At 38.8% G+C, this 27,969-nt stretch overlaps 1 protein-coding gene across 3 annotated transcripts in view; it reads right to left on the reverse strand.

Moving 5' to 3' along the window:
* Positions 1–27,969, reverse strand: part of METTL24 (methyltransferase like 24) — a 125,196-nt gene that overhangs the window by 43,383 nt on the left and 53,844 nt on the right. For all 3 annotated transcript variants that reach the window (XM_044924399.1, XM_025294717.2, XM_025294720.2), the window contains one exon: positions 14,368–14,596. In XM_044924399.1, coding sequence (XP_044780334.1) covers positions 14,368–14,596 — 229 coding nt within the window. The remainder of the gene's footprint in view (positions 1–14,367; positions 14,597–27,969) is intronic.

Raw genomic sequence — 27,969 nt, forward strand, 5'->3', positions numbered from 1 at the left:
AGCATTCAGAAAATGTCATCAACGTTGTTTTCCATGTAAATACTGTGATCAGAGCAACTGGGAGAACCCCCCTGGATATTTAACTGGATCTCTCTAGTACATCAGAATGATGCCATAGCAAACAATAAAACCAATACAAAGTTTCTAAGGAAAGAGCTGTGCCAAGGACTTTTGGCAGCCAGCTTCGTTCTCTTCCTCAATTGCTAGCAAAATTAAAAACTGGACAGAATATTAACCATGTCTTTCATTGGTTTAGGGATAAGATAAACAGATTCCTTCTGTAAAACCAAAAACCAGAAGTTTAAGTCTCCAAATATAAATGCCTATATAATCTTAAATATCTGAAATCTCCTTGAAAAATCTCAAGAATGAAATTTCAATTTAAAATATCTATAAATAGCACAAAATTGAGCAAAATGTTAGTGGAATGAGAAAATGAGTGAGAGGCCCTCTTGCTATCTTTATAGAATAAAATTCTTTAGGGAATAGGGGCAGTGTTCTAAGAATAGAAAGAACATTTCTCCCTGAATACCCCATGACTCCCAAACACCACTACATTTTCATCTGACATCCTCAGGCAGCTTTCTTTTTCTCCCCCAAAGAAAAGGCAGGGACATATCTGGTGGCAACATCTCAACATCTCTGAATATTAGATGATGTATAGAATAAGAAAAAGAACATTACTGGGAAAATGTTTTCCATAATCTCACCAAAGAGCATCAGAGGCAGCCAAGAAAAAGCTAGTAATCTGTTAACAAATGCTCTCCCTGACCTCCATTCCCATTCCCATAGAACAGAGGGCAGCTGAATAGCAGGAAGGAAACAAAGGAAAAGGGCCTAATCAGCAATGGTCTCCAGGACCTACTCTCCCACCCACTAACCACTTACGGAGTTCCCACTATAGACAATATGTATGTGCACGCATGCACACTTGCTAAGTCGCTTCAGTCATGTCTGACTCTGTGCGACCCTATGGACTGTAGCCCACCAGGCTCCTCTGTCCATGGGATTCTCCAAGCAAGAATACTGGAATGGGTTGCCATGCCCTGCTCCACCTGTAGGCATCAGGAATACAAAAATAAATGGCATATTAGATTGGATTTCTCTATTAAACACTCCCCATAGAACACTGCACTTCTTTGTAGCATTCATTACAGGATCACATTTCTGTCTTTTTAGACATGTGTTAAATTTTAAGATACTTGTTGATGGAAATGTAAAATGGTGCAGCCACTATGAAAAACTGTATGGCAGTTTCTCAAAAAAAATTTAAAAATAGAATTACCACAGGATCCAGCAATTCCATTTCTGGGTCTACAGCCAAAAGAACTAGAGACGGGATTTTGAAAAGATATTTGCACACTCACTGTGAGCATTCTCACAATAGACAAGAGGTGAAATAAACCCAGTTGTCCACTGACAGATAAAGGGACAAATAAAATTGTGTATATACATACAAAGGATTATGCAGCTTTAAAAAGAAAGGATTATGCAGCTTTAAAAAGAAAGGATTATTCAGCTTTAAAAAGAAAGAAACATGCTACAATATGAATGACGCTTGAGGACATTATGCTAAGTGAAATAAATCAGTCACAAAAAGAAAAGTACTGTATGATTCCATTTATAGGAGGCACCTAGCCTAGCTACATTTATTGAAACAGGAAGTGGGATGGTGGTTGCCAAGGGCTGGGGGAAGAGGGAAATCTGTGTTTAATGAGTGTAAAGTTTCAGTTGTGCAAGATGAAAATGTTCTAGAGATTCACAACAATGTGAACATACTCAGCATTAGTTAAAAATAGTTAAGATAGTAAATTTTCTATTGTTGTTGTTCAGTCGCTAAGTCATGTCTGACTCTTTGTGACCGCATAGACTGCAGCACGCCAGGCTTCCCTGTTCTTCACTCTCTCTCAGAGTTTGCCCAAGTTTGTGTCCACTGAGTCAGTGATGTTATCCAGCCATCTCATCCTCTGCTGCCCCCTTTTCTTTTTGCCTTCAATCTTTTCCAACATCAGGGTCTTTTCCAATGAGCTGGCTCTTCACCTCAGGTGGCCAAAGTATTGGAACTTCAGCTTCAGCATCAGTCCTTCCAATGAATAGTCAGGGTTGACTTCCTTATAATTGACTGGTTTGATCTCCTTGCAGTCCAAGGGACTCTCAAGAGTCTTCTCCAGCACCACAATTCGTAAACATCAGCTTTCTTTATGGTACAGCTCTCACATTCATACATGACTACTGGGAAAACCATAGCTTTGACTACACGGACTCTCTGATGATCTCTCTGCTTTTTAACATGCTGTCAAGGTTTGTCAAAGATTTCTTTTCAAGGAGCAAGCGTCTTTTAATTTCATGGCTGCAGTCACTGTCCACAGTGCTTTTGGACCCCAAGAAAACAAAATCTGTCACTGCTTCCACTTTTCCCTCTTCTATTTGCCATGAAGTAGTGATGGGACCAGATGCTATGATCTTCGTTTTTTAAATGTTGAGTTTCAAGCCAGCTTTTTCATTCTCCTCTCATCCTCATCAAAAGGCTCTTTAGTTCCTCTTCACTTTCTGCCACTAGAGTGGTATCATCTGCGTACCTGAAGTTACTGATATTTCTCCCTGAAATCGATTCCAGCTTGTGATTCATCCAGGCCCAATGTTTCATATGACGTACCCTGCATATAAGCTAAATAAGCAGGGTGACAATATATAGCCTTGATGTACTCCTTTCACATTTTGAACCAGTCTCTTGTTACATGTTCAATTCCAACTGTTGCTTCTTGACCTGCATACAGGTTTCTCAGAAGACAAGTACAGCGGTCTGGTATTCTCATCTTGTTAAGAATTTTCCACAGTTTTTTGTGATCCACGGAGCCAAAGGCTTTAGTGTAGTCAATGAAACAGTTGTTTTTTCTGGAATTCCCTTGCTTTTTCTATGACCCAGTAAATGTTGACAATTTGATCTCTGGTTCTTCTGCCTTTTCTAAACCCCACTTGTACATCTGGAAGTTCTCAGTTCACAGAAGGCTGAAACCTAGCTTGAAGAATTTTGAGCATAATTTTGCTAGCATGTGAAATGAGTGCAATTGTATGGTGGTTTGAACATTCTTTGGCATTGCCCTTCTTTAGGATTGAAATGAAAACTGACCTTTGCAGTCCTATGGCTCCTGCTGAGTTTCCCAAATGTACTGACATACTGAGTGCAGCACTTTTACAGCATCATCCCTTGCATGTCACTACAATTTTAAACAATTTTTAATTAACAAAAGACTTGTTTGTCCCTATATTTTTATTATTTAAGCACAAATCCTTGCATATAGAAGATGCTTAATATTTATTAGATGGACAGATGGAGGAATGGATAAATGGATGGATGGACTGGACAGATGGGAATGTGAAGAGAAGTGTAACATATAAACCAATAATTACTATGCCATGTAAATATTGAGAAATGGGTCCTGGATATATGAAGTGGAAAGTTCTTGCTATGACTGGTTTTGACATAACATTTTTTACATAGAATTACTTTGTTTTATCAACCAACACCACAAAATAGATTCACTTCTATTCAGTTGATTAATTCTTATTTTTTCTTTTATTTCTCTTCACTACAGTATAATCTGTCTTCTGACCTACATGATATTATAATAGAAAAATCCATTTTCTGTCACCTTTGCTTTTTATAGCTCCTCTCTTAATCCAAAAGGGTAATATGAAATAAAGCTTACACTCAACACTGCAGAAGAGGAAAGCAGGTGATAAGTTGCTTGCCTCTAGGTTATTAATCAGCTGTCCTCTAGGGCATAATGTTATGAAGCTGCGCCATGTAATAAACAGAGGCAAAAAGAATAATCTCCATTTTCTGACTCTGAAGTGCAGGCATGTGCTATAAAACTAAATTGACATCTGTTAGCAGGCTTGTCACATGAATGGTTTTTTCCTGCAGAATCTGGAATAAATTAGATCTTAAAATAAAACTTGGAACAGAGAGGCTGCTTTACATAATTCCTTCTAATGTTGTGCTGTGAACCTATCGCACTGATTTTAAAGAGAAGTTCTTATAAGAAATGTTTCATTATCATTTTAATTGCAAAAATGTTGAATGCCACTCCATGCTAGGAAATTTGTGTTTTTAAAAAGGTCCTTACGTTTTTAACTAAAAAGTGGCAAATGAAAATTTCCTTTTCTAATATTTCACAGCTGAAAAATAAATCAGCTTTTACCTCCAACTAAAAGTGTGACCACCTTTCCCCAAGCACTTGGAGCTGGCTTCATGGGTGGTTTATTACGCATGGGCACCTCAGAGGCTGACATAGCTGTGCTCCTGAGGCAGAAATCACCAGCCTGGGTGTGACCTCATAGATTTGTTCAGGAATCTCTCCCTCAGAGGATTCATTAATATGATAGCAACTTCTTGGGGCTCTTACTGTCAAAAGGCATTAAGCATTTTTTAACACACATAAAGTAACTTGCCAAGCTGCCTGACCTAGTGAATCTGAGCTGCATAGTGCCAAATGTAGTAACATTCCTCTGTCGACCTACTGTTAGGAAAGGAGTCATGAAAAAGGAAACCTTTATGGGCACCTGGAGCTTAGAGCCTCCCTCGCCTCCCTCAGGATTCACTTAGCTCTCATTCCCCAAAGGTTGTCAAAATGGCAAGATTCTCAGACAAATGTGCCAACCTTGGTACACAGCAACAAAGAAAAACAAATGCCGGCTCTCTGGAGGCTAATTTCCTCCATATGTGAAATCTTCCTCTTCGGTAATAATAACGGGTCCCTCGGAAAGTCTTGAAGGAGCGAGAGTCAGTCACAATGCTCTATAAAATAAAGTCCCAAATCTGGCTCCAAGAATACCCCTCATTCATCTCTATCACCAGCATCAGTTTATTTGCTGGACAGTCTTCTCAAATGGCAGAGATCTGTACCGCTCACCCTACAATAAGGAAGACTAAGGCACAGAGGACACAGAGACTTAGTGAGGAGCCAGGGAGTGGCCGCAAAAGCTGACGGCCAGGCTCTGGACCCCCTTCCTGTTTAAAGCATCCTATACACAGCAGGGGATAAGCGATTTGCAAATGGAAGGCTGAGCTTCTGAAGTCCTCTCTATCCATGGAGGCTTCTCAAACGGTGATCTTCATACCACCTGGGGTAGAATGGGGTGGGGTTGGTTAAAAATACAGATTTCCTGAGCTCCATGCCAGACTAGCTAAATCAGAATCTCTGAGCTTGGTCCTGGGTCTGAGTCAAGGTCCCTTAAGAAGATTGGATTCTCTGTGGCATGTTACTGTTACTTTTGGTTTGTTTTCTGGTGTTCTGAAATCTGAGAACCTGTAGTTACACAGGTGGGAGTGGGTCTCCAGATTCCAGAGCACTGTTCACACACAATCTTTCCAGTCATGGCTTTCGGCCAAGGGAAACCAAGTGAGAACACATCTAAGGAAACAAAAACTGTAGCTCAATCCAGATTCACTGAGTGGTTTGAAAATCATGAAGAAGAGTCAAGACTTTTTGTTTCACAGCAAATCGCACCATTATAGATGAGTAAATATGGTAAAAACCCAAAACTCATTTCCTCAATATTGAGTGCACAAGTTCTTGACTCACGTCCTCAGGACAACTTGTCCTTAGGGTCCACTGCAGATTGATAGAGGAAGAAAGATGTCTCTGCATTTCAAATCACAATTCAGTACCATGAATGACTCATTACTCTTAAATTGCCACTGGCTTATTTCACAGAAACACAGCACCATCATGATTAAATATAATAGCTATTCTGCAAGATGAAGTTGCCTTCAAATACACAGAAAGATACACATCTCTCTTTGAAAAAAAGGAATATAAACAAGTCTAAGTAGAAGATTCCTCTGGACCGTAAAAGAATCACCTGGACTTCTACCTTTATCACAGCATATCTTGTTTCCATGCAGTTTTCCACCCAAATGTTGTTTTGAAATATCAGTGACTAAAGCCTCTGGATGCTCATGCTGCTACTGATTAATTCCATAGTAGGTTGTAGGAAAAGGAAAATTATTCAAACTTTGATATCCTGCCTGTTTTATTTAGAAAGGTACCAGGCAGAAAGTCAGGTGGACAAGGATATATTTCCTGAACACTTCACTAGGTAGTCAGGATGGGGCTATGTACAATGAAGGGTATCTTGGATACAGAGTTTAGATGGGAGCACATGCCTGAGAAGCAGAGGTCCAACTGCAGGCTAAAGCCATTAGCCATCTAGGACTCAGGTGTGTCTGGGCCTTGCACGGGTATGGCAGATGACCAGGTGACATTTTCATGAAGGAGAAGAAAAAATTTCTCCTGAGAAAAAATATGTCCCAGAAAAACAGCATGTCTCATACAGAAAGCTGGTGTAATAGGCTGGCATAGCGAGAAAATGACCTGGAGGATGGATGCGCCTCACTCCACCCTGGGTAAGGACTCAGGCTAGAGCGAGAGGACATTGGGAGAGCACAGAGAGGCTCGGGTCCCAGCGATGATATTTACTGTCAATACCCTCTGCTCCTGTGTTTCTCAGACTGTGGTGCAGAGATGGCTACTCAATGTATGGTCCCTAATCAGCAGGATCAGCATTGTTTGGGAGCTTCCTAGAAATGCAGAGTCTCGGGCCTCACCCCAAACCTCCTAAGTCAACATCTACTTTTTCATTAGATTCTCCAGGTGGTTCACATACATAATAATATACAAGAAACATTGGTACAGAATATGATTGGGGGCAATATAAATAAGCATTTCAAAATCTTTTGTTTTATTAAGGCATTTTTAATGTATATAGGAAAAAAACTGGAACAGTTGACTATTGAGTTGGTGGATACTATTTCTGTAGATAATTCTAAGGAAGAAAGGTGAATCAGTTAAAAAAAAAAATGAAGGCAAGATGCACACTCTCCCCATTGTACCAAACACAAAGCAAAAAAGAGAATGATAAGGGAGGGAGGGGACAGAAAGATCAAAGCAGGGCTCAAAAACAAGGTGAACATCCCAGGAACAAGAACATAGAGCAGTAAGCAGGACTGAAGCCAGGACATGCTGGGCTCTGCCATAAAGCAGATAGCAGAGGTCCTGGGGTGCATCTCCTACAAAGAACAGGAACTAAAAGTGCTTCCATGACAAAGCAGCTGAGCCACATTTACTGATTAAAGCCAAGGGCTGAAGTGGAGTTCCCTGGACTCAGAAAGGAGACCAGAATAAACTGCTGAAAACCACTAACTGGATCCATGGCTTAAAACTAGTCATTGGTCTAGGGAGGTAAGAGAAGAGAGGCTCACTCTTACAAACAGCAAATGAGCCAGGTCCAGACGATTCAGTAACTGGATATTCCCTTATCACTGAAGAAGCAGGAGCCCCCGGATGCTTATATAAGACCGGGTCCTGAAAGCTATTGTAAAATCACTAGGCAGAGAAGGGTGGAATCAAAAAGGAAACAAAAAAGCAAAACCAAACCAAAAACCTTCCACTGAAAATGAGCTAACAGACTGAACTTGAAAATACACACAAAATCAAATGATGAAAAACAGCCAACCAAAACAATAACTGGAACATTACTTCATTGAGAGAGTAAATTAATTTTGTTGAACAGTCTGACTAAATTTTAAGTATGTTTAGGGCAAAAGCAGGAAGTCAAGAGATACCTGGGTAACACGGAAGTTTCTTCTCAGAGTACAAAATAAAGCAGGGAAAAGTCTAACAGAGTTTTGTCAAGAGAACACACTGGTCATAGAAAACATGCTCTTCCAATAACACAAGAGACAACTCTACACATAAACATCACCAGATGGTCAATACCAAAATCAGATTGATTATATTCCTTGCAACCAAAAATGAAGAAGCTCTATATAGTCAGCAAAAATGAGACCTGGAGCTGATTGTGGCTCAGATTATCACCTCCTTACTGCAAAATTCAGGCTTAAGTTGAAGAAAGTAGGCAAACCACTAGGCCATTCCATTATGACCAAATCAAATCCCTTATGATTATATAGTAGAAGTGACAAATAAATTCAAAGGATTAAATCTGACAGAGTCCCTGAAGAACTATGGATGGAGGTTCATAACACTATACAGCAGGCGATGACCAAAACCATCCAAAGGGAAAAAAAAATGCAAGAAGGCAAAATGGTTGTCTGAGGAGGCCTTAAAAATAGTTGAGGAAAGAAGAGAAGTGAAAGGCAAAGGAGAAAAGGAAAGATATATCCAAATGAACACAGAGTTCCAGAGAATAGTAAAGAGAGAAAAGAAAACCTTCTTAAGCAAACAATCCAAAGAAATAGAGGAAAACAATAGAATGTGAAATACTAGAGATCTCTTCAAGAAAACTGGAGATATCAAGGGAAAATCTCATGCAAAGATGGGCACAATAAAAGACAGAAATGGCCAGGACCTAGAAGAAACAGAAGAGATTAAGAAAAGGTGGCAAGAATACACAGTAGAACTATACAAAAAAGAACTTAACAACCCAGAAAATCATGATGGTGTGGTCACTCACCTAGAGACAGACACCCTGGAGTGTGAAGTCAAGTGGGACTTAGGAAGCATTACTAAAACAGGAGGTGATGGAATTCCAGCTGAGCTATTTCAAATCCTAAAGCATGATGCTATTAAAGTGCTGCAGTAAATATGCCAGCAAATTTTGAAAACTCAGCAGTGACTAGAGGACTGGAAAAGGTCAGTTTTCATTCTAATTCCAAAGAAGGACAATGTCAAAGATGTTCAAACTAGTATACAATTGTGTTCATTTCATATGCTAGCAAGGTTATGCTCAAAATCCTTCAAGCTAAGCTTCAGCACTACGTGAACTAAGAACTTCCAGATGTACAAGCTGGTTTTAGAAAAGGCAGAGGAACCAAAGATCAAATTGCCAACATCTGCTGAATCATAGAAGAAGCAAGAGAATTCCAGAAAAACATCTACTTCTGCTTCACTGACTATGCTAAAGCCTTTGACTGTGTGGATCACAACAAATCGTGGAAAATTCTTAAAGAGATGGGAATACCAGACTACATTATCTGTCTCCTGAGAAACCTGTGTGTGGGTCAAGGAACAATAGTTAGAATTGGACATGGAACAACAGACTAGTTCAAAACTGAGAAAGGAGTATGACAAGGCTGTAGATTTGTCCCCCTGCTTATTGAACTTACATGCAGAGTGAAAGTGAAAGTTGTTCAGTTGTGCCCAACTCTTTGCAACCCCATGGACTACACAGTCCATGGAATTCTCCTGGCCAGAATACTAGAATGGGTAGCCATTCCCTTCTCCAGGGGATCTTCCCAACCCAGGGATCAAACCCAGGTCTCCTGCATTACAGGTGGATTCTTTACCAGCTGAGCTATCAGGAAATCCCAATATACAGAGTACATCACGTGAAGTGCTGAGATGGATGAATCACAAGCTGGAATCAAAATTGCTGAGACAAATATCAACAACCTCAGATATGCAGATGATACTGCTCTAATGGCAGAAAGTGAAGAGGAACTAAAGAGCAGTTTGATGAGGGTGAAATAGGAGAGTGAAAAAGCTGATTTAAAACTCAACATTCAAAAAACTAAGATCATGGGATCCGGCTCCATCACTTTATGGCAAATAGAAGGGGAAACAGTGGAAGCAGTGACAAATTTTATTTTCTTAGGGTCCAAAATCACTGTGGGCGATGACTTGGCCATGAAATTAAAAGATGTTCTTTGGAAGGAAAACTATGACAAATCTAGACAGCATATTAAAAAACAGAGGGGAAGGGAGGGGGGTGGGGTTCAGGATGGGGAACATGTGTACACCCGGGGCGGATTCATGTTGATGTATGGCAAAACCAATACAATATTGTAAAATTAAAAAAAAAATTTTTAATTCTAAAAAAATAAATAAATAAAAAACAGAGACATCACTCTGCCAACAAAGGTCCATAGAATCAAAGCTATGATTTTTCCAGTAGAGAGGTGCGGATGTGAGAGCTGGACCATAAAGAAAACTGAGCACTGAATAAGTGATGCTTTCAAATTACGGTGCTGGAGAAAATTCTTGAAGTCCCTTGGACAGCAAGGAGATCAAACCAGTCAATCCTAAAGGAAATCAACCCTGAATATTCATTGGAAGGAGTGATGCTGAAGCTGAAGCTCCAATACGTTGGCCACCTGATGCAAAGAACTGACTCATTGGAAAAGACCCTGATGCTGGGTCTTTTGAGGGTAAGAGGAGAAGGTGACAGCAGAGAATAAGATGGTTAAACAGCATCACTGACTCAATGGGCATGAATTTGAGCAAACTCCGAGAGATCGTGAAGGACAGGGAAGCCTGGCGTGCTGCAGTACAAAGAGTCAGACACGACTTAGTGACTGGAAAACAATAACAACAGGCTGTACACAAACTAAAACTGTATCTAAAAAATATGAAAATAAAGGACTCTATAATAGCATTTCATATAAAACTAACCCCCCTCCCCCCAAAAAAGCTTGTATGGCAGAATCAACAGCAGACAAAACAGAACTTAAGGCAAAAGGGATTTCTAGAAATAAAAAGAGACATAATATATACACATGGTGGAATGTTTTTCCTGAAAGTGTCTATCATTTTCCATTTCCAGCACCAAAGCAGGAACAGTATTCCTAATAAGCATTTCAGGGTAGGGGAGTATCGACATATTGCTTATATGTGCAAACTCGATAAGCAAGAAGTAAAGGGAATCTTTCTGTGGTTTAATTTCAAAGTTCGTATTCTCTTAAACACAGCACCAACCACACAACAGAACTGTTGTTTTGTAATTAATGGCAGGCTCTCTGCCCAGGGAAGCAGAAAGTGGCATTCCCTTCAGAGTCCAAGGTGACACACAACCTTGGGGACAGAGTCCTGGGTAAGGGAGGACTTACCTGCCAGGGCTGAACAGGCAGGAAGTCCAGCTCCAGCTTCATCCCCTGACTGGCATCCCCAGCCACAAGGTCTACATCGGCTCTGTATTACTTCTCAGCAGCTTCTTTCACTTGCATACAGCACAGTATTTACTTTCTATACAATCGCCAGCAAAGCTGTTTGGTGCCCTGAGTCAGTTAACAAGAATAGTCTATAACCAAGTCTGAAGGACCAATTCCCTTCAATTTCACTCAAAGATTTCATTAAAAAAAAAAAAAAAAAAAACTCTTGACTAGCATTAGGTGCAGTTAGCAATTTCCAGAGAAGTCACTGATATATTTTCCCTGGAACAAAGAAAGGTAAAAAAGTTTCTATAAAATTTAGTAAAAACTTACTGAAATTATTAGAGGGGTGGTATGGGGAGGAAGATGGGAGGGAGGTTCAAAAGGGAGGGGATATATGTATATCTATGGCTGATTCATGTTGAGGTTTGACAGAAAACAGCAAAATTCTGTAAAGCAATTATCCTTCAATAAAAAATAAATTAATTTAAAAAACTTACTGAAATTATTAATAAATAATTTCAATTTACAATCAAATGACAAATTCACTCCAGGCACTCTTCTGGAAGTTTTCACCCTGTGTTCTCTGCTCTAATTCTCAGAAACAATCCATTTAGGTAGTATCATTGTCCCCATTTTATTGACAATCAAATTGAGGGCCAGAAAGGTTAAATGACTTGCCTGAGAAGCCATGCCTCAAACCTAGAGTAATGAGTCTTATAAAGGTAAGCTCTAATGCAGTCCTGTTATTCATATTATTATCAGCATGATTATGACTGAAAATAATTTCTCATTAACCAGCCTGGATCATTTAGGGATACTCTATGTAATAAAGTCTTATGATTAATATAAGCAGAAACCTCAGATTCGATATTTCTAATCACATTCTGGAAAAATTCGGATGCATAGTTATAGCAATAAGCACTCAGCCAAAAGAAGACAGTTAATCATTCCAAATAATGCTAAATCCAGGTGATATTATTCCCTGACAGACTGGGCTTCTCATGCACATGCTTTTGCTGATGCAGCTGCTTCTCACTTGATGCTTTAGAAAGGTTTTTTGATTTACGGTTTGAAGTTAAAATTACCAGAGAGTTTTAAAAGCAGTATGAAAGCCATATGCATCTTACTGTCACCATCTTAAGACTCTGCCTTTCATTTTTGCCTACATTTTTGCCTGAGTGACTGGAATCTAGGTACGGTTAAAGATAAGAAAAATAACCGCCTAAAATGGAAAAATCACAAAACTATATGAGATATTTTAAAGTCATGAAGTGAAAACAAAACAACAAAACCCCTTTGGTTTCTATAGTCACTTTCAGGAAAAATAAGTGAAGGAGGCAAGGCAAACACACTGACATTTTTTAGTGTGCTTTTCCTATTTGTTTTCCCTGCCAGAGATACATCCTATTTATCAGGGTCTGTACACATGCTGAAAAATGAAAACAGACCTTGTCTGCTGCAGGCCAGAACCGAGGTTTCCTTTTATCTGGCACCACGTAGCTCCTAGAAGCATGTTCCTAATGGAAGCAATCATTCACCAATGGCTTTAGATTTTGTTGTTTTTGTTTTAAAGCATTCACCCAAAAAAAATCTTTATGAAAGAATACTAGTATCTTTTAAATTTTCAACAAGGGATTTTTTTTAAAGGGGAAAATACATACGTGGCAATTCTGAGCCAGATCACTTTCATTATTTATGGGGTTTTCTTTCCTCCATTTTTTTTTTATTGTGGTAAAATGCACATAACATAAAATTACCACCTCAATAATTTTTACGTCATTATTAATATTTTCAATAAAAATAATAGCCCTAGAAATATAAAAAAAATCCTTTAAAACATTTTTCCTTTTTAGGAGTCTCTGTAAATATTTCTTCTGTGTGAGAAGCAGTGTTATAAGAGGCATGATATTTTATCTACAGCATAAAGGTTTTACACTGCAGCTCCCATGGAGTGAAACAATTCAGGTGCCTACCTGGTAGACATTTTTCATACAATATGTGGCATAGATAAATTATATCCACAAATCACTTTTTGAAGTCTCATTTTAGCCTCACATTTACCAAATCTTTGGCTAAAATATTATCAAAAAAAGCAAAATGGCTTTGTGTTTCACCTCTAGACACTCAGTCTTTTCTTTGAAGAATGGGGGTGGAGGACCAGGGTATAAAAAGCATGAAGGTGGAGCAGTAAGACTCCTAAATGAATGCAAAGAATGAGTAGTTAGCTCTTTGAACAATCTAGAGTTGACATGTCAAAGGGTCAAGGCAATAATCTTCAGCCACCAAAAAAAAAAAAAAAAGTCTATGAAGGTAACAAACAGCAAAAACAAAATAATATTCTGAAAAATGCTCTCACTTCTTTGGGTTCTGTTCAAAGATTTTTATCCCCAAACTCCTATATGTGTTTCATTAAGGCTCCTAACTATTACATGCTAGTTTCTCTCAATGGCAAATCAAAATACAAACACAAAATTCAAAACACATGTTAAAAGAACACAAAATTCTTTGAAGTTGTTCTTGAAGAAGTTCCTGCTGTCCAATTAAAGAAAGTTTTTGTTTTCTGTTTTTTAGATTTTTTTAAAAGAGGAAGCTGAAGAAGAGGGGGAAGGGAAGGAAAAAGAACAATGCAGAGGAAGTCTTTTTATTAAAGATCAAGCAGCCAATTCAGGTTTAAAATTGAATTCCATATATATACTGTGTCTCAGGAACACCCATTCTGGCATGTCCTAAATTACATGCCATCTCTGGGGATAATAAGCCAAGGGAGGCTAAGCCCAAGAAGGGTTGCCAATCAAATGCAAGACAACTACACTCAGGAGAATTTCTCTAGCATCTACCTACAGAATGCGGTTGGTCACATTTACACTAAAAACTGCTTTCAAAAAACACAGTTCAAAGATAAAGTTTCCTTTTGCTATCCATTCACAATAAAATATTTATAGAGATTTGACATCTTTTGATATAATTGTATCAGTTGCAATACACATAATGTCCATTCAATTTTACAAAGTACATTTTAATAAAAGCTACACATATCTTCGGACCTTTAAGAGCCTGGAGACCCAAAATCATTGTTACAACAGTGAGAAACATGATACACAAGCAATCTCTTATCAAACATAAACCTGGCTCTGATTACTTTTTGTATTTGAAGCCGATGTAAGTAGTTTGCTCTGTCTGGAAATTTAAAATCAATTGCCAAATGGAAATGGTACTCTTGAGCCCACCATCAGAGTTAGTTTCTTATTCTCCTTGCCGAGTCTTGGTCAAAACCTTAAGCACTACTCAACAGCAACTAAAACCTTGAAATCAATTTAAATATCTCTATTCTTGCCAAAACTTGGCAGACTCTATAAATAATAATAAGGTTAAAAGTGAATTTTCAATTATCCAATCCTTGATTTGCATTAAAAAAAAAACAGCTTATGAGTTTGTTCACTTTAACTATGAAATCAAATGAAACATCTGACCTTGTGATGCCCAAATTCATTCAAAATGGCTCCCAGTTTTCTGGTGTTGCCATACGGCTTTTGGGCAGCAACAGCTGGATGGGGGTCCCGCCAATCGATGGACAAACGGTGAAACCAAAGACGCTCACTTTCCAGAACATGAGCTGATTTAACACTAGGATCAAAACGATGGACTTCACATCCATTGCTGGCCATGCCAACCTCAAAATGGGTATCATCACTTCCTAGGCTGAAAGAAAGAGGATAGAAATCAGTAACAAAAAAAATATAATGAACAAAAAGTGTTAACTGACAGAAACGATAGTGCCGAGGCCAACTTTCTTAGCCATATCAAGCCTTCTCCTGTTTTAGAACATGGCTGGTTATACACATTCCATAAACCTTCCTTCACAAAAAGCATTAAAGCTAAAAGCTTCTGGATAAAAGAGAGAAATTAGGTGCTAAATGCAGACTAGAGAATCACATGTTCAAATGTGTAAAAGCATATCAAATTGATTTTTTTTTAAAGATATAAGCTATAGTATCAATGAAACAAAGACTAGTCGTCTCAGAAGATATTCTCAGAATATGTCAAAAATAAAAAGTCCAAGCATCAGTTCCCTTAGGGAGAGGTGCATTCTGCTAATGAGGTAATTTGTCTTCCTTGTAATGGCCATGGTGCTGTGCATGCAGTTTGACTTAAAACAACAGCTGCTTTCTTTAGAAATGGGGTGTATTTTAAATAGCACAGTTAAAGAAAAAAAGTAGACGTATGTGGTTCTACTGAATCTGGTACTCAAGAAGCAAAAGAGGCATATCACCTCAATTCACTTAAGCAAGGGGAAGAAATTAGGAATTAATTGTACTTAAGCATCCAGTTAGGTAACACACTGTGGAATATTCATATACTTACAAATTTCTAATTTACTGAGAAATATTTCTTACTTAGTGATGTAAGATTCATAGCTTTGATTAAAGCATGATTTTGAATGAAAAACATTAAATTAACCAAGAGAGGATGATTTTTTTAACAGTAAGTATGACTTTTCTGCCCAAATACTATATTTAGATGTGATTAAAGATACCAAAATCACCAAGTACCAGTCATGCCTTGGCCAATCTTGAACCCAGTGCAGAAATGCATCATTCTTTTAGACTCTACTATTTTAGACTATTTTATCATTTGGAAATATATAAGCTCATTAGATGACGATTTAGTTAACCAAAATAAGTCTTCAGTACAGAGATCCTCCACCTAGACATTCTTAATATTCTATTTGCCTTGTTCTTTCTTTCCCTTTATTCCCACTACATTGCTTCATTCTCACTGGACCCATGTCATATCAGCCCTCTGCTATTCTTCAGCTCTAACTCACTTGACAATTTTGGCTAGAAAAAGATTCAGCACTCGTCTCACAAACACTCCCATTCCTTCTACCCAAGAGATCCTGTTTCCTGTATTGAACCTCCTACTGAGCCCACACAGCTCAGACCACCATAATCTCTATCTGAGCTTTTTCCCAGTTTGTTCATTATCTAATCTGGGGTTGCAAGCTGACTTGCTGGGCCTAACTCTTCACCCCTTCATCCACACTACTGCCATGCTCACCATGGATGCAGTGTCCTTTCTTGCCCCTGGATTTTTTAGCTTGACTATGTGACCTGCATTTTAGAAGAAAGGGACATGATGCTAGTCCTGATCCTAGGCTTTGAGCACTTTAGTTTACTCTCTTGTACCATTATTGTGATTAAAAAACATACCCTGGATAGTTTGCTGGGCTCAGAAAAGAAACTAAAAACAAGAAGCAGAGCTGCCCCAGACAATCCACTGACCTTCTATGAAACACAGAGCTGCCCTCAGCCGTCTCAGCCTGAAGTAGAGTCTCTCAGCTGAACCTAACCTGGATAAATTGAAATTCAACTGATTTGCAGACATATAAGCAATAATAATGGTTTTAAACTACTGAGTTTTAGAGCGACTTGTTACACAGCAATAACTAACTGACAAACCTGGCATTAAATGTAATTCCAAGAGTTGCAATAGTGCAAGTGAAAGTCACTCAGTCATGTCCAACTCCTTGTGACCCCATTGACTATACAGTCCGATGGAATTCTCTAGGCCAGAATACTGGAGTGGGTAGCCTTTCCCTTCTCCAGGGGATCTTCCCAACCCAGGGATCAAACCCAGGTCTCCTGGATTGCAGGCACATTCTTTATCAGCTGAGCCATAAGGGAAGCTCAAGAATACTGGATTGGGTAGCCTATCCCTTCTCCAGGAGATCTTCCCGACCCTGGAATTGAACCAAGGTCTCCTGCATTGTGGGCGGATTCTTTACCAACTGAGCTATTAGGGAAGCAATAGATACTACAACTGTGTGGATCACAATAAACGGTGGAAAGTTCTTAAAGAGACGGGAATACCAGACCATCTGACCTGTCTCTTAAGAAATCTGTATGCAGGTCAGGAAGCAATAGTTAGAACTGGACATGGAACAACACACTGGTTCCAAATAGGAAAAGGAGTACGTCAAGGCTGTATATTGTCACCATGCTTATTTAAGAGTACATCATGAGAAATGCTGGGCTGGAGGAAGCACAAGCTGGAATCAAGATTGCCAGGAGAAATATCAATAACTTCAGATATGCAGATGACACCACCCTTATGGCAGAAAGTGAAGAGGAACTAAAAAGCCTCTTGATGAAAGTGGAAGAGGAGAGTGAAAAAGTTGGCTTAAAGCTCAGCATTCAGACAACGAAGATCATGGCATCTGGTCCCATCACTTTATGGGAAATAGATGGGGAAACAGTGGAAACAGTGTCAGACTTTATTTTGGGGGGCTCCAAAATCACTGCAGATGGTGATTGCAGCCATGAAATTAAAAGATGCTTACTCCTTGGAAGGAAAGTTATGACCAATCTAGATAGCATATTGAAAAACAGAGACATTACTTTGCCAACAAAGGTCTGTCTAGTCAAGGCTATGGGTTTTGCAGTTGTTATGTATGGATGTGAGAGTTGGATGGTAAAGAAAGCTGAGCACTGAAGAATTGATGTTTTTGAACTGTGGTGTTGGAGAAGACTCTTGAGAGTCCCCTGGACTGCAAGATCCAACCAGTCCATCCTAAAGGAGATTAGACCTGGGTGTTCATTGGAAGGACTGATGTTGAAGCTGAAACTCCAGTACTTTGCCCACCTCATGTGAAGAGCTTACTCATTTGAAAAGACCCTGATACTGGGAGGGATTGGGGGCAGGAGGAGAAGGGGACAACAGAGGATGAGATGGCTGGATGGCATCACCGACTCAATGCACATGGGTTTGGGTAGACTCCAGGAGTTGGTGATGGACAGGGAGGCCTGGCGTGCTGCGATTCTTGGGGTCGCAAAGAGTCAGACACAACTGAGTGACTGAACTGAACTGAACTGAGATACTACAAAGCATTTTTTAGTAGTCAGATTTGTTTATATATAGATCAGAATGTTATAGAAATCACCTGTCCCAAAAGATTTTTCATGTAATTGAATTTATCAAAATTTAGATGAGCAAACTGGTGTTTTCATGGAAATATGGAACTCGACAGAAAAATGGAAGTTTGGTAGTTTTTCTAAGAGATCAAAACACTAGTCAAAAAAGTACTCATTAAATATAATTTGTATATAAAGTCTAGAGTAAAGAAATGTGAATGATTTATTTCTCTTTGAATTTTCAGAATATCAGTTCAAGAAAAGATTTTCCACTGGAAAACATGTATATATTTTAATCAAGGCCTCAAAAAATTTTAAGAATAACCAAAAAAAGTTGTATAACTAATTTTTAGTAAGCATTATATTATACATTGATATGTTTTCAATTTAAACTCATTTCTTATAGTTAAAAAAATAACAAATGCACTTTAAAAAGTTCAAGTTGTGTATAAATATATAAAACAAAAAGTAAAAGTTTCCTACTAGTAGAATTTTAGCCATCAATTGCAAGAGATAATCACTTAGCAATTTTTTGTGTATCCTTCCAGAAATTTTCTACACATGTACAAAGATTCTCTATTAGAAATATCATAAGTACACATATACATATATAAGTTAGTTATTAGATGATGAGGAACTATTTTGGGTGATATACTAAATAACATGAAACTACTGAAATTTGCAAATTTTTTGTTATGCTATTTTTACTGAATAAAATCCACTTAATTTAAATATATAATATGCACTGTATTGGGAAGTAATAAACTACATTTATTTAATCAATGCCTGTAATTCTTATTTTCCTTTATTCAAAACGGCACTTCTTCATGCTTAGTTTAAATTAGTCAAGTTTGTGGCAGGAGTAAAAAGCAAAAGCAGGAACAAATTTGATATAGATAGATGTTGCAAAAAGTGGCCCAAAAGGGGTAAAGTCAAGACTCAAATTCAATCCAGGCAGTTCCAAAGCATGTGCTCTTTACACTCTACCTCACTGCAAATAAGCACAGGACACAGAATTATGGAAGGAATATTTGTGAACTTGAGTCAGCTACTAGACAATAAAGCTACATAAAGTAAAGGACTGTGTCAATCTTGCTTATTTCTGAATCCTTAGTGCTGAGGGGATAGATGAAAGATGACAGATAAACCTACAAAATGCTGTGCTAAGTGAAAGAAAACTATTAGGTAGGGCCTGGAATTGCCAGAATATACAGTCCAATATCCAACATGACATGGGATAGGCTATATTTCACTGACATATTCGTGTATATTAACAAATATTTAACACTTTATATGTTCAGGACACTACACTAGACACCAGAGACAGATAAATTAACCTGATGCTTGATCTGGAGAAACTCATAAGTAGTAAAGAAGAAATATTTTTGAACAAATATCTATAATAAACTAAAATAAAATTATTATGTATACCAAAAATGTATTTAGTCTATAAGGAAACTATTTTCTGCTCTTATTTAACTGAAAAGAGAATTCACTGTGGAAAAATTTTACTTTACAGACATTTTTAAAATATATATTTTATGTATACATTATAAATACAGATCATGATGGTATGGCTTCTACCTTAAGGTTTAAGATAGTTGTTCCAGTTCCTGCCAACATAACTGCACTCCAGCCATCAGGAAAAGTAAAAGGGGAGGTGAAAGTCACATCCTTTCCTCCTCGTGGCATGGCCTAGAAATTGCTCCTATCACTTGCACTCATATCCTATTGCTAAAAGCTAGTCACATGGTCTCTTGCAGCTGCAAGGAAGTCTAGAATATGCGATCTTTGGCAAGGTGACTGTGTGCCCTGCTAAACTCAGGGGTTCTGTTACCAAAGAAGAATGAAACAATGAATATTGGTGGACAACTAGAAATTTCTGCTACAAGCCATTTTTGAAACAGGTAAGCTGTCAATACATATATTCAAAGATATAAGCCTTTATGAACACTGTAACCTATCCCTCTATATGGAGGAGAGAATAAATTATATAACTCATGCTTATATTAACAAATATTAATATTATTCCATATATGTTGACGTAAAGGTTTGAGATCACAACAAACTCTTCAGCACAGAAGGGTTGTCAAATCTGAGGGATTTGTTGAAGAAATAGGAAGGTAGGACAGGGCAAATTATAGGGCTAAATACCCAAAGGTAACAGAATAACCATCTTGGCCCTCCTCAGAGAGCAACAACCAGGATCCCTAAGTGTAGTTGCGTGGGTTGTACACTAAACGACTCTAGGGGGCACCACTCCTAGTCATCATTATGATTATCCAGCAGATGGTAGTAAAAGTTCTTGAGGGAGGAGATGCCTTTTCCCACATGCATAAAAGTGTCCATTGAACTAGCTACAGGACTGGCAATTGCATGCCCTCTGATGCTACTGAAGGGTATCAGTATGGGATACAGATACCCTTATACAGAAGGGATGTATGTGGCACTTCAAAATCCTTGATTACTCTTTTAAAAATGTTTCTAGGAGTATTAGGGTAACTGTCCTTTATGTTACCTAAAATGCAGAAACTCAGAGTATAAACACATGAAGAGATACTCAACATCATTAACTAGTAGGAGAAACAAAATAAAACTACAATGAGATACCATTTCACAGCTACTAGGATGGCTATACACAAAAAGACCAATAATAGTAAGTGTTGATGACAATATGGAGAAATTGGAACCCCCATACACTGTTGGTGGGAACATAAAATGGTATATAACCAAGAGATATGAATACATATGTCCACACACAAAAATCCATACATGAACATTCATAGCAATATCATTCATAGTAGCCAAAAGGTGGAAAAACCCAAACGTCTATCAGCTGATGAATGAATAAATAAAATGTGCTATATCCATACAGGGCAATATTATTTGGCAGTAAAAAGGAATAAAGTACAGATACATGTAATAACATGGATAAAACTGGAAAGTATTATGCTAAATGAAAAAATCAGTCAAAACACCACATATTAAATGCTTCCACTTATATGAAATGTCCAGAATAGGTGATACTATAAAGACAGAGAATAGATTAATGGTTGCCTAGAAGTGGGAGATGAAAAGAAGGAAGTGGGTATGAGGAAATTGGGAGTGACCACTACTGAGTACAGGCCTTTCTTTCTTGGGGTGATGATAATGTTCTAAAATTGACTGCAGTGACTAGAAACCACTGAATCGTACTCTAAATGGATGAATTGTGTGGTATGTGAATTATATCTCAATTTAAAGCTGTTTAAAAAACTAAAAAAAAAAAAAATCAGACCATATATAGGGAAAGTTTTTAACTCTCATCATTGAAGACAGAAAGGTTGGAAGAAGACAATTGTATTTTCCCCAGGAGTATCAGTCATCCTTTCCTCATTCCAGCGGGAACCAGACAATAATCACCTAGATCTGTAAACTGCCAACTGCTAGAGAGAAAGTAAGTGTGTGTGCTCAGTCACTAAGTCGTGTCTGACTTTGCAACCCTATGGACTGTGGCATGCCAGGCTCTTTTGTCCATGGGTTTCTCCAGGCAAGAATATTGGAGTGGGTTGCCATGCACTCCTCCAGGGGATCTTCCCAATCCAGGGATCAAACTCGCATCTCCTGCATCTCCTGCATTGCAGGAGGATTCTTTTACCACTGTCAGAGAGAAAGTAATAAGTTTTCCAAAGCATAAATGACAATGAATAGTGGATAAAAATATTTTATAATTATTCATTTTTATTAAATAACCTTGCATAAAATGCCAAAATTTCATCTAAAACATATATTCTTAATAGGAATGATATCATCCCTAAGCGAGGAGCAGGGATTGATTTTTGAAGTATATGTTTAAAGTATAGATAATATATATGTTACATAAATAGATATAGTGTATAGCATTAAAATTTCATGGGGAAGATGATTAGGGAAAAAATTGTCTAAAAAGAGTCCTTGGGACCATGATTTTCTAATTCCTCATTCATATAAAAAATGAGCTCTTACTGTGTTAATTAAACTATTAAAAGATAGAAATTTTGGCTCCAGAGCTCATTCATTCCTCTTGAAAGGCTCAGGGTAACCAGAAGCCCCAGATTTTCTGCCTAAGATATTGGCTCTTGTTGCCTAAACCACATATCAAGTTTTCTTGTCTCATGCTGAGAATTTACGTCTTAAAACCAAATGGTACATCATGTCAGAAAACTAAAGAAGAGGCAAAAAAGATTTATCTACATATTATCCCTTCTCAAATTTTCTCCTCTACTCCCACTCCTACCCCTGAAATATAATTTTTGATATAAAGGATTAAAAGGTGATTTTTCCCAACTGACTTTAGCTACCATCTTCATTTCTACCCCATCTCCCCACCATCACCCCTCCACCTCATATACAAGAAGACTTGCAGGGCAGACCCCATCTGAAGTCGAGCAACCGCACAGCCTCTTCTCACTTAACTTCTCTTTCCCCTTCTCCATAACATAACCTTTCTTTTCAGGGCCCTCCCCTATCTGTTCTATCCCTTTTCAAAACTAAAATGGATCTGCTTTAAATTTTCAACTGAACTTGACTCAGAGTACACTCCTAGAAAAATTCTTTTACATTAACTGCAGAATGAAAAGCTTTGATTCCTAGTAAAGAAATTTCAGACATTAGAGAGAATGTAGAGGTGATACTTCCTTCATTCCTTGGAGGTGGAAGAAACATACGACACAGATCAGAGAAGGGTATTCAGCCTCTGCCTTCTGATCAGTATGTCCTGAGATCCTTTCTTCCTCACACTCCTAGAAGGTCACCTCCAGCTGCAGCTTCATTCATTACGGTCAGTTAGGATAGGAATGGAGAAGCACAGCAGTGGCTTGGATGGTCTGCTACTGCAGCCCTGGGGCTTAGAGCTTGGGCCTGAATGTAGGAGCACCATGACCCACTTGCCTCCTGCCCAGCCCATCTATCTCATAATTCTCCCAACACTCCCAAATGTTTCTCCTTCATTTCAGAACCACCACATATGGCCTGGGTCTCTTTCTTCACTCAGCATCAACAGAGATGTTGTCAGTTGGTTATTTGTCTTCTCCATCTCTGTTCATTTCCAAGGCAAACCATTCAATATCATAGTAATGCAAGCCTACGCCCCAACCAGTAATGCTGAAGAAGCTGAACAGTTCTATGAAGACCTACAAGATCTTTTTAGAACTAACATCCAAAAAAGATGTCCTTTTCATTATAGGGGACTGGAATGCAAAAGTAGGAAGTCAAGAAACACCTGGAGTAACAGGCAAATTTGGCCTCAGAATACGGAATGAAGCAGGGCAAAGGCTAATAGAATTTTGCCAAGAGAACGCACTAGTCATAGCAAACACCCTCTTCCAACAACACAAGAGAAGACTCTACACATGGACATCACCAGATGGTCAACACCGAAATCAGATTGATTATATTCTTTGCAGCCAAAGATGGAGAAGCTCTATACAGTCAGCAAAAAAAAAAAAAGACAGGGAGCTGACTACGGCTTAAATCATGAACTCCTTATTGCCAAATTCAGACTTAAGTTGAAGACAGTAGGGAAAACCTCTAGACCATTCAGGTATGACCTAAATTAAATCCCTTATGATTATACAGTGGAAGTGAGAAATAGATTTTAGGGCCTAGATGTGATAGACAGAGTGCCTGATGAACTATGGACGGAGTTTCGTGATATTGTACAGGAGACAGGGATCAAGACCATCCCTATGGAAAAGAAAAGCAAAATGGCTGTCTGGGGAGGCCTTACAAATAGCTGTGAAAAGAAGAGAAGTGAAAAGCAAAGAAGAAAAGGAAAGATATAAGCATCTGAATGCAGACTTCCAAAGAATAGCAAGGAGAGATAAGAAAGCCTTCCTCAGCAATCAGTGCAAAGAAATAGAGGAAAACAACAGAATGGGAAAGACTAGAGATCTCTTCAAGAAAATTAGAGATACCAAGGGAACATTTCATGCAAAGATGGGCTCAATAAAGGACGGAAATGGTATGGACCTAACAGAAGCAGAAGAAATTAAGAAGAGGTGGCAGGAATACACAGGAGAACTGTACAAAAAAGATCTTCATGACCCAGATAATCACGATGGTGTGATCACTCAGACATCCTGGAATGTGAAGTCAAGTGGGCCTTAGAAAGCATCACTTCGAACAAAGCTAGTTGGAGGTGATGGCATTCCAGTTGAGCTATTTCAAATCCTGAAAGATGATGCTGTGAAAGTGCTGCACTCAATATGCCAGCAAATTTGGAAAACTCAGCAATGGCCACAGGACTGGAAAAGGTCAGTTTTCATTCCAACCCCAAAGAAAGGCAATGCCAAAGAATGCTCAAACTACCACACAATTGCACTCATCTCACACACTAGTAAAGTAATGCTCAAAATTCTCCAAGCCAGGCTTCAGCAATACGTGAACTGTGAACTTCCAGATGTTCAAGCTGGTTTTAGAAAAGGTAGAGGAACCAGAAATCAAATTGCCAACATCCACTGGATCATTGAAAAAGCAAGAGAGTTCCAGAAAATCATCTATTTCTGCTTTATTGACTATGCCAAAGCCTTTGACTGTGTGGATCACAATAAACTCTGGAAAATTCTGAAAGAGATGGGAATATCAGACCACCTGACCTGCCTCTTGAGAAACCTATATGCAGGTCAGGAAGCAACAGTTAGAACTGGACATGGAACAACAGACTGCTTCCAAATAGGAAAAGGAGTTCGTCAAGGCTGTATATTGTCACCCTGCTTATTTAACTTATACGCAGAGTACATCATGAGAAATGCTGGGCTGGAAGAAGCACAAACAGGAATCAAGATTGTTGGGGAAAATATCAATAACCTCAGATATGCAGATGACACCACCCTTATGGCAGAAAGTGAAGAGGAACTCAAAAGCCTCTTGATGAAAGTGAAAGTGGAGAGTGAAAAAGTTGGCTTAAACTTCAACATTCAAAAAACTAAGATCATGGCACCCGGTCCCATCACTTCATGGGAAATAGATGGGGAAACAGTGGAAACAGTGGCAGACTATATTTTTGGGGGCTCCAAAATCACTGCAGATGGTGACTGCAGCCATGATACTAAAAGACGCTTACTCCTTGGAAGGAAAGTTATGACCAACCTAGATAGCATATTGAAAAGCAAAGACATTACTTTGCCAACAAAGGTCCGTCTAGTCAAGGCTATGGTTTTTCCTGTGGTCATGTATGGATGTGAGAGTTGGACTGTGAAGAAAGCTGAGCGCCGAAGAATTGATGCTTTTGAACTGTGGTGTTGGAGAAGACTCTTGAGATTACAAGGAGATCCAACCGGTGCATCCTAAAGGAGACCAGTCCTGAGTGTTCATTGGAAGGACTGATGCTAAAGCTGAAACTCCAATACTTTGGCCACCTCATGCAGAGTTGACTCATTGCAAAAGACCCTGATGCTGGGAGGGATTGGGGACAGGAGGAGAAGGGGACGACAGAGGATGAGGTGGCTGGATGGTATCACCGACTCGATGGACATGAATTTGAGTGAACTCCAGGATCGGTGATGGACAGGGAGGCCTGGTGTGCTGAGATTCATGGGGTCGCAAAGAGTCGGACACGACTGAGTGAGTGAACTGAACTGAAGCAAACAAGTCACCTGAGAAGATTCTCAATCCTGAGTAATAGTACAATCAACATAAACACCCATAATCCAAAGCATTCTTCTTTAGGGCATAAGAAATATTTTCTTCCAGTTTTCAATTAAAGCATTGTTAGGTTTTGAATCAAATGTTGGCCCTTAAAACCAATCCATTTCTTTTCCCAGTAGAATTGAACTGTTCCTATCTGCTCTTTACAAAGTTGATTTTGAATAGTGAACATTTAAATGAAAATAAGTAACTACCTTTTATATGTAATAATCTGAAATTTTACACCAGAACGACTTTATCTAATGGCTTTGAAGTATAAGAAAAGCAAAAAGGAACTTGAAAAATTTCCCCCAAAACAGCTCTCCCAGTTTTGTTTTACTCAGTTATATGCTTTAAATGAAATTATTCCAGGGTGTAAAATATTAAGCAAAACATACAGGCAGTTTGGAGAAAGAAAATAGGACCAAGCTGAGATCTTTAATTTGCATGTAGAACTATGCAATTATTTTTATGACCTACTTTCATGCATTTTTAATATGATATAAAATAAACTCTACTGTCACAACTTCCCATTCTTTCTCCAATCTTGCAGCATAGCTGGTGGGCTCCAAGAAAAAAAGAGCTCTGTTCTAATCAACTGGCTAAACAATTCATTTCCTAATCTTTATGCTCCTAGTTTAATTAATGGCAGAACCAGCTTCCCTCTTGAGTCTTCTTACCTCAGGCAATGTTTGTGTAGCAAATATATACTGAGTGCCTACTGTGTACCACCAAAAATATTCTGGAAATAACTCCAGAAAGAAAGAAGGGAAGGAGCCAAAGCAAAAACAACACCCAGTTGTGGATGTGACTGGTGATAGAAGCAAGGTCCGATGCTGTAAAGAGCAATATTGCATAGGAACCTGGAATGTTAGGCCCATGAATCAAGGCAAATTCAGTTCAGTTCAGTTCAGTTCAGTCGCTCAGTTGTGTCCGACTCTTTGCGACCCCATGAATTGCAGCACGCCAGGCCTCCCTGTCCATCACCAACTCCCGGTGTTCAATCAAACTCACGTCCATAGAGTCAGTGATGCCATCCAGCCATCTCATCCTCTGTCGTCCCCTTCTCCTCCGGCCCCCAATTCCTCCCAGCATCAGAGTCTTTTCCAATTAGTCAACTCTTCGCATGAGATGGCCAAAGTACTGGAGTTTCAGCGTTAGCATCAATCCTTCCAAAGAACACCCAGGACTAATCTCCTTTAGAATGGACTGGTTGGATCTCCTTGCAGTCCAAGGGACTCTAAAGAGTCTTCTCCAACACCACAGTTCAAAAGCATCAATTCTTCGGTGCTCAGCTTTCTTCACAGTCCAACTCTCACATCCATACATGACCACGGGAAAAACCATAGCCTTGACTAGACGGACCTTTGTTGGCAAAGTAATGTCTTTGCTTTTTAATATGCTATCTATGTTGGTCATAACCTTCCTTCCCAGGAGCAAGCATGTTTTAATTTCATGGCTGCAATCACCATCTGCAGTGATTTTAGAGCCCCCCAAAATAAAGTCTGCCACTGTTTCCACTGTTTCCCCATCTATTTCCCATGAAGTGATGGGACCGGGTGCCATTATCTTAGTTTTCTGAATGTTGAGCTTTAAGCCAACTTTTTGTTTTAACATCTAAACTATCATTTCACCTTAGTCAATTAGGAAAACTTAAAAGTGGTCAAACAGGAGATGGCAAGACTGAATGTCGACATTCTAGGAATCAGCAAACTAAAATGGACTGGAATGGGTGAATTTAACTCAGATGACCACTATATCTACTACTGTGGGCAGGAATCCCTTAGAAGAAATGGAGTAGCCATCATGGTCAACAAAAGAGTCCAAAATGCAGTACTTGTATGCAATCTCAAAAATGACAGAATGATCTCTGTTCATTTCCAAGGCAAACCACTCAATATCATGGTAATCCAAGTCTATGCCCCAACCAGTAATGCTGAAGAAGCTGAAGTTGAACGGTTCTATGAAGACCTACAAGACCTTTTAGAACTAACATCCCCAAAGAGATGTCCTTTTCATTATAGGGGACTGGAATGCAAAAGTAGGAAGTCAAGAAACACCTGGAGTAACAGGCAAATTTGGCCTCAGAATACAGAATGAAGCAGGGCAAAGGCTAATAGAATTTTGCCAAGAGAACGCACTAGTCATAGCAAACACCCTCTTCCAACAACACAAGAGAAGACTCTACACATGGACATCACCAGATGGTCAACACCGAAATCAGATTGATTATATTCTTTGCAGCCGAAGATGGAGAAGCTCTACACAGTTGGCAAAAAAAAAGATCAGGAGCTGACTGTGGCTCAGATCATGAACTCCTTATTGCCAAATTCAGACTTAAGTTGAAGAAAGTAGGGAAAACCACTAGACCAGGTATGACCTAAATTAAATCCCTTATGATTATACAGTGGAAATGAGAAATAGATTTAAGGGACTAGATGTGATAGAGTGCCTGATGAACTATGGACGGAGGTTTATGACATTGTACAGGAGACAGGGATCAAGACATCCCCATGG

The sequence above is a fragment of the Bubalus bubalis genome, chromosome 10 (genome assembly GCF_019923935.1).
Source record: "Bubalus bubalis isolate 160015118507 breed Murrah chromosome 10, NDDB_SH_1, whole genome shotgun sequence".
Lineage (NCBI taxonomy): Eukaryota > Metazoa > Chordata > Mammalia > Artiodactyla > Bovidae > Bubalus > Bubalus bubalis.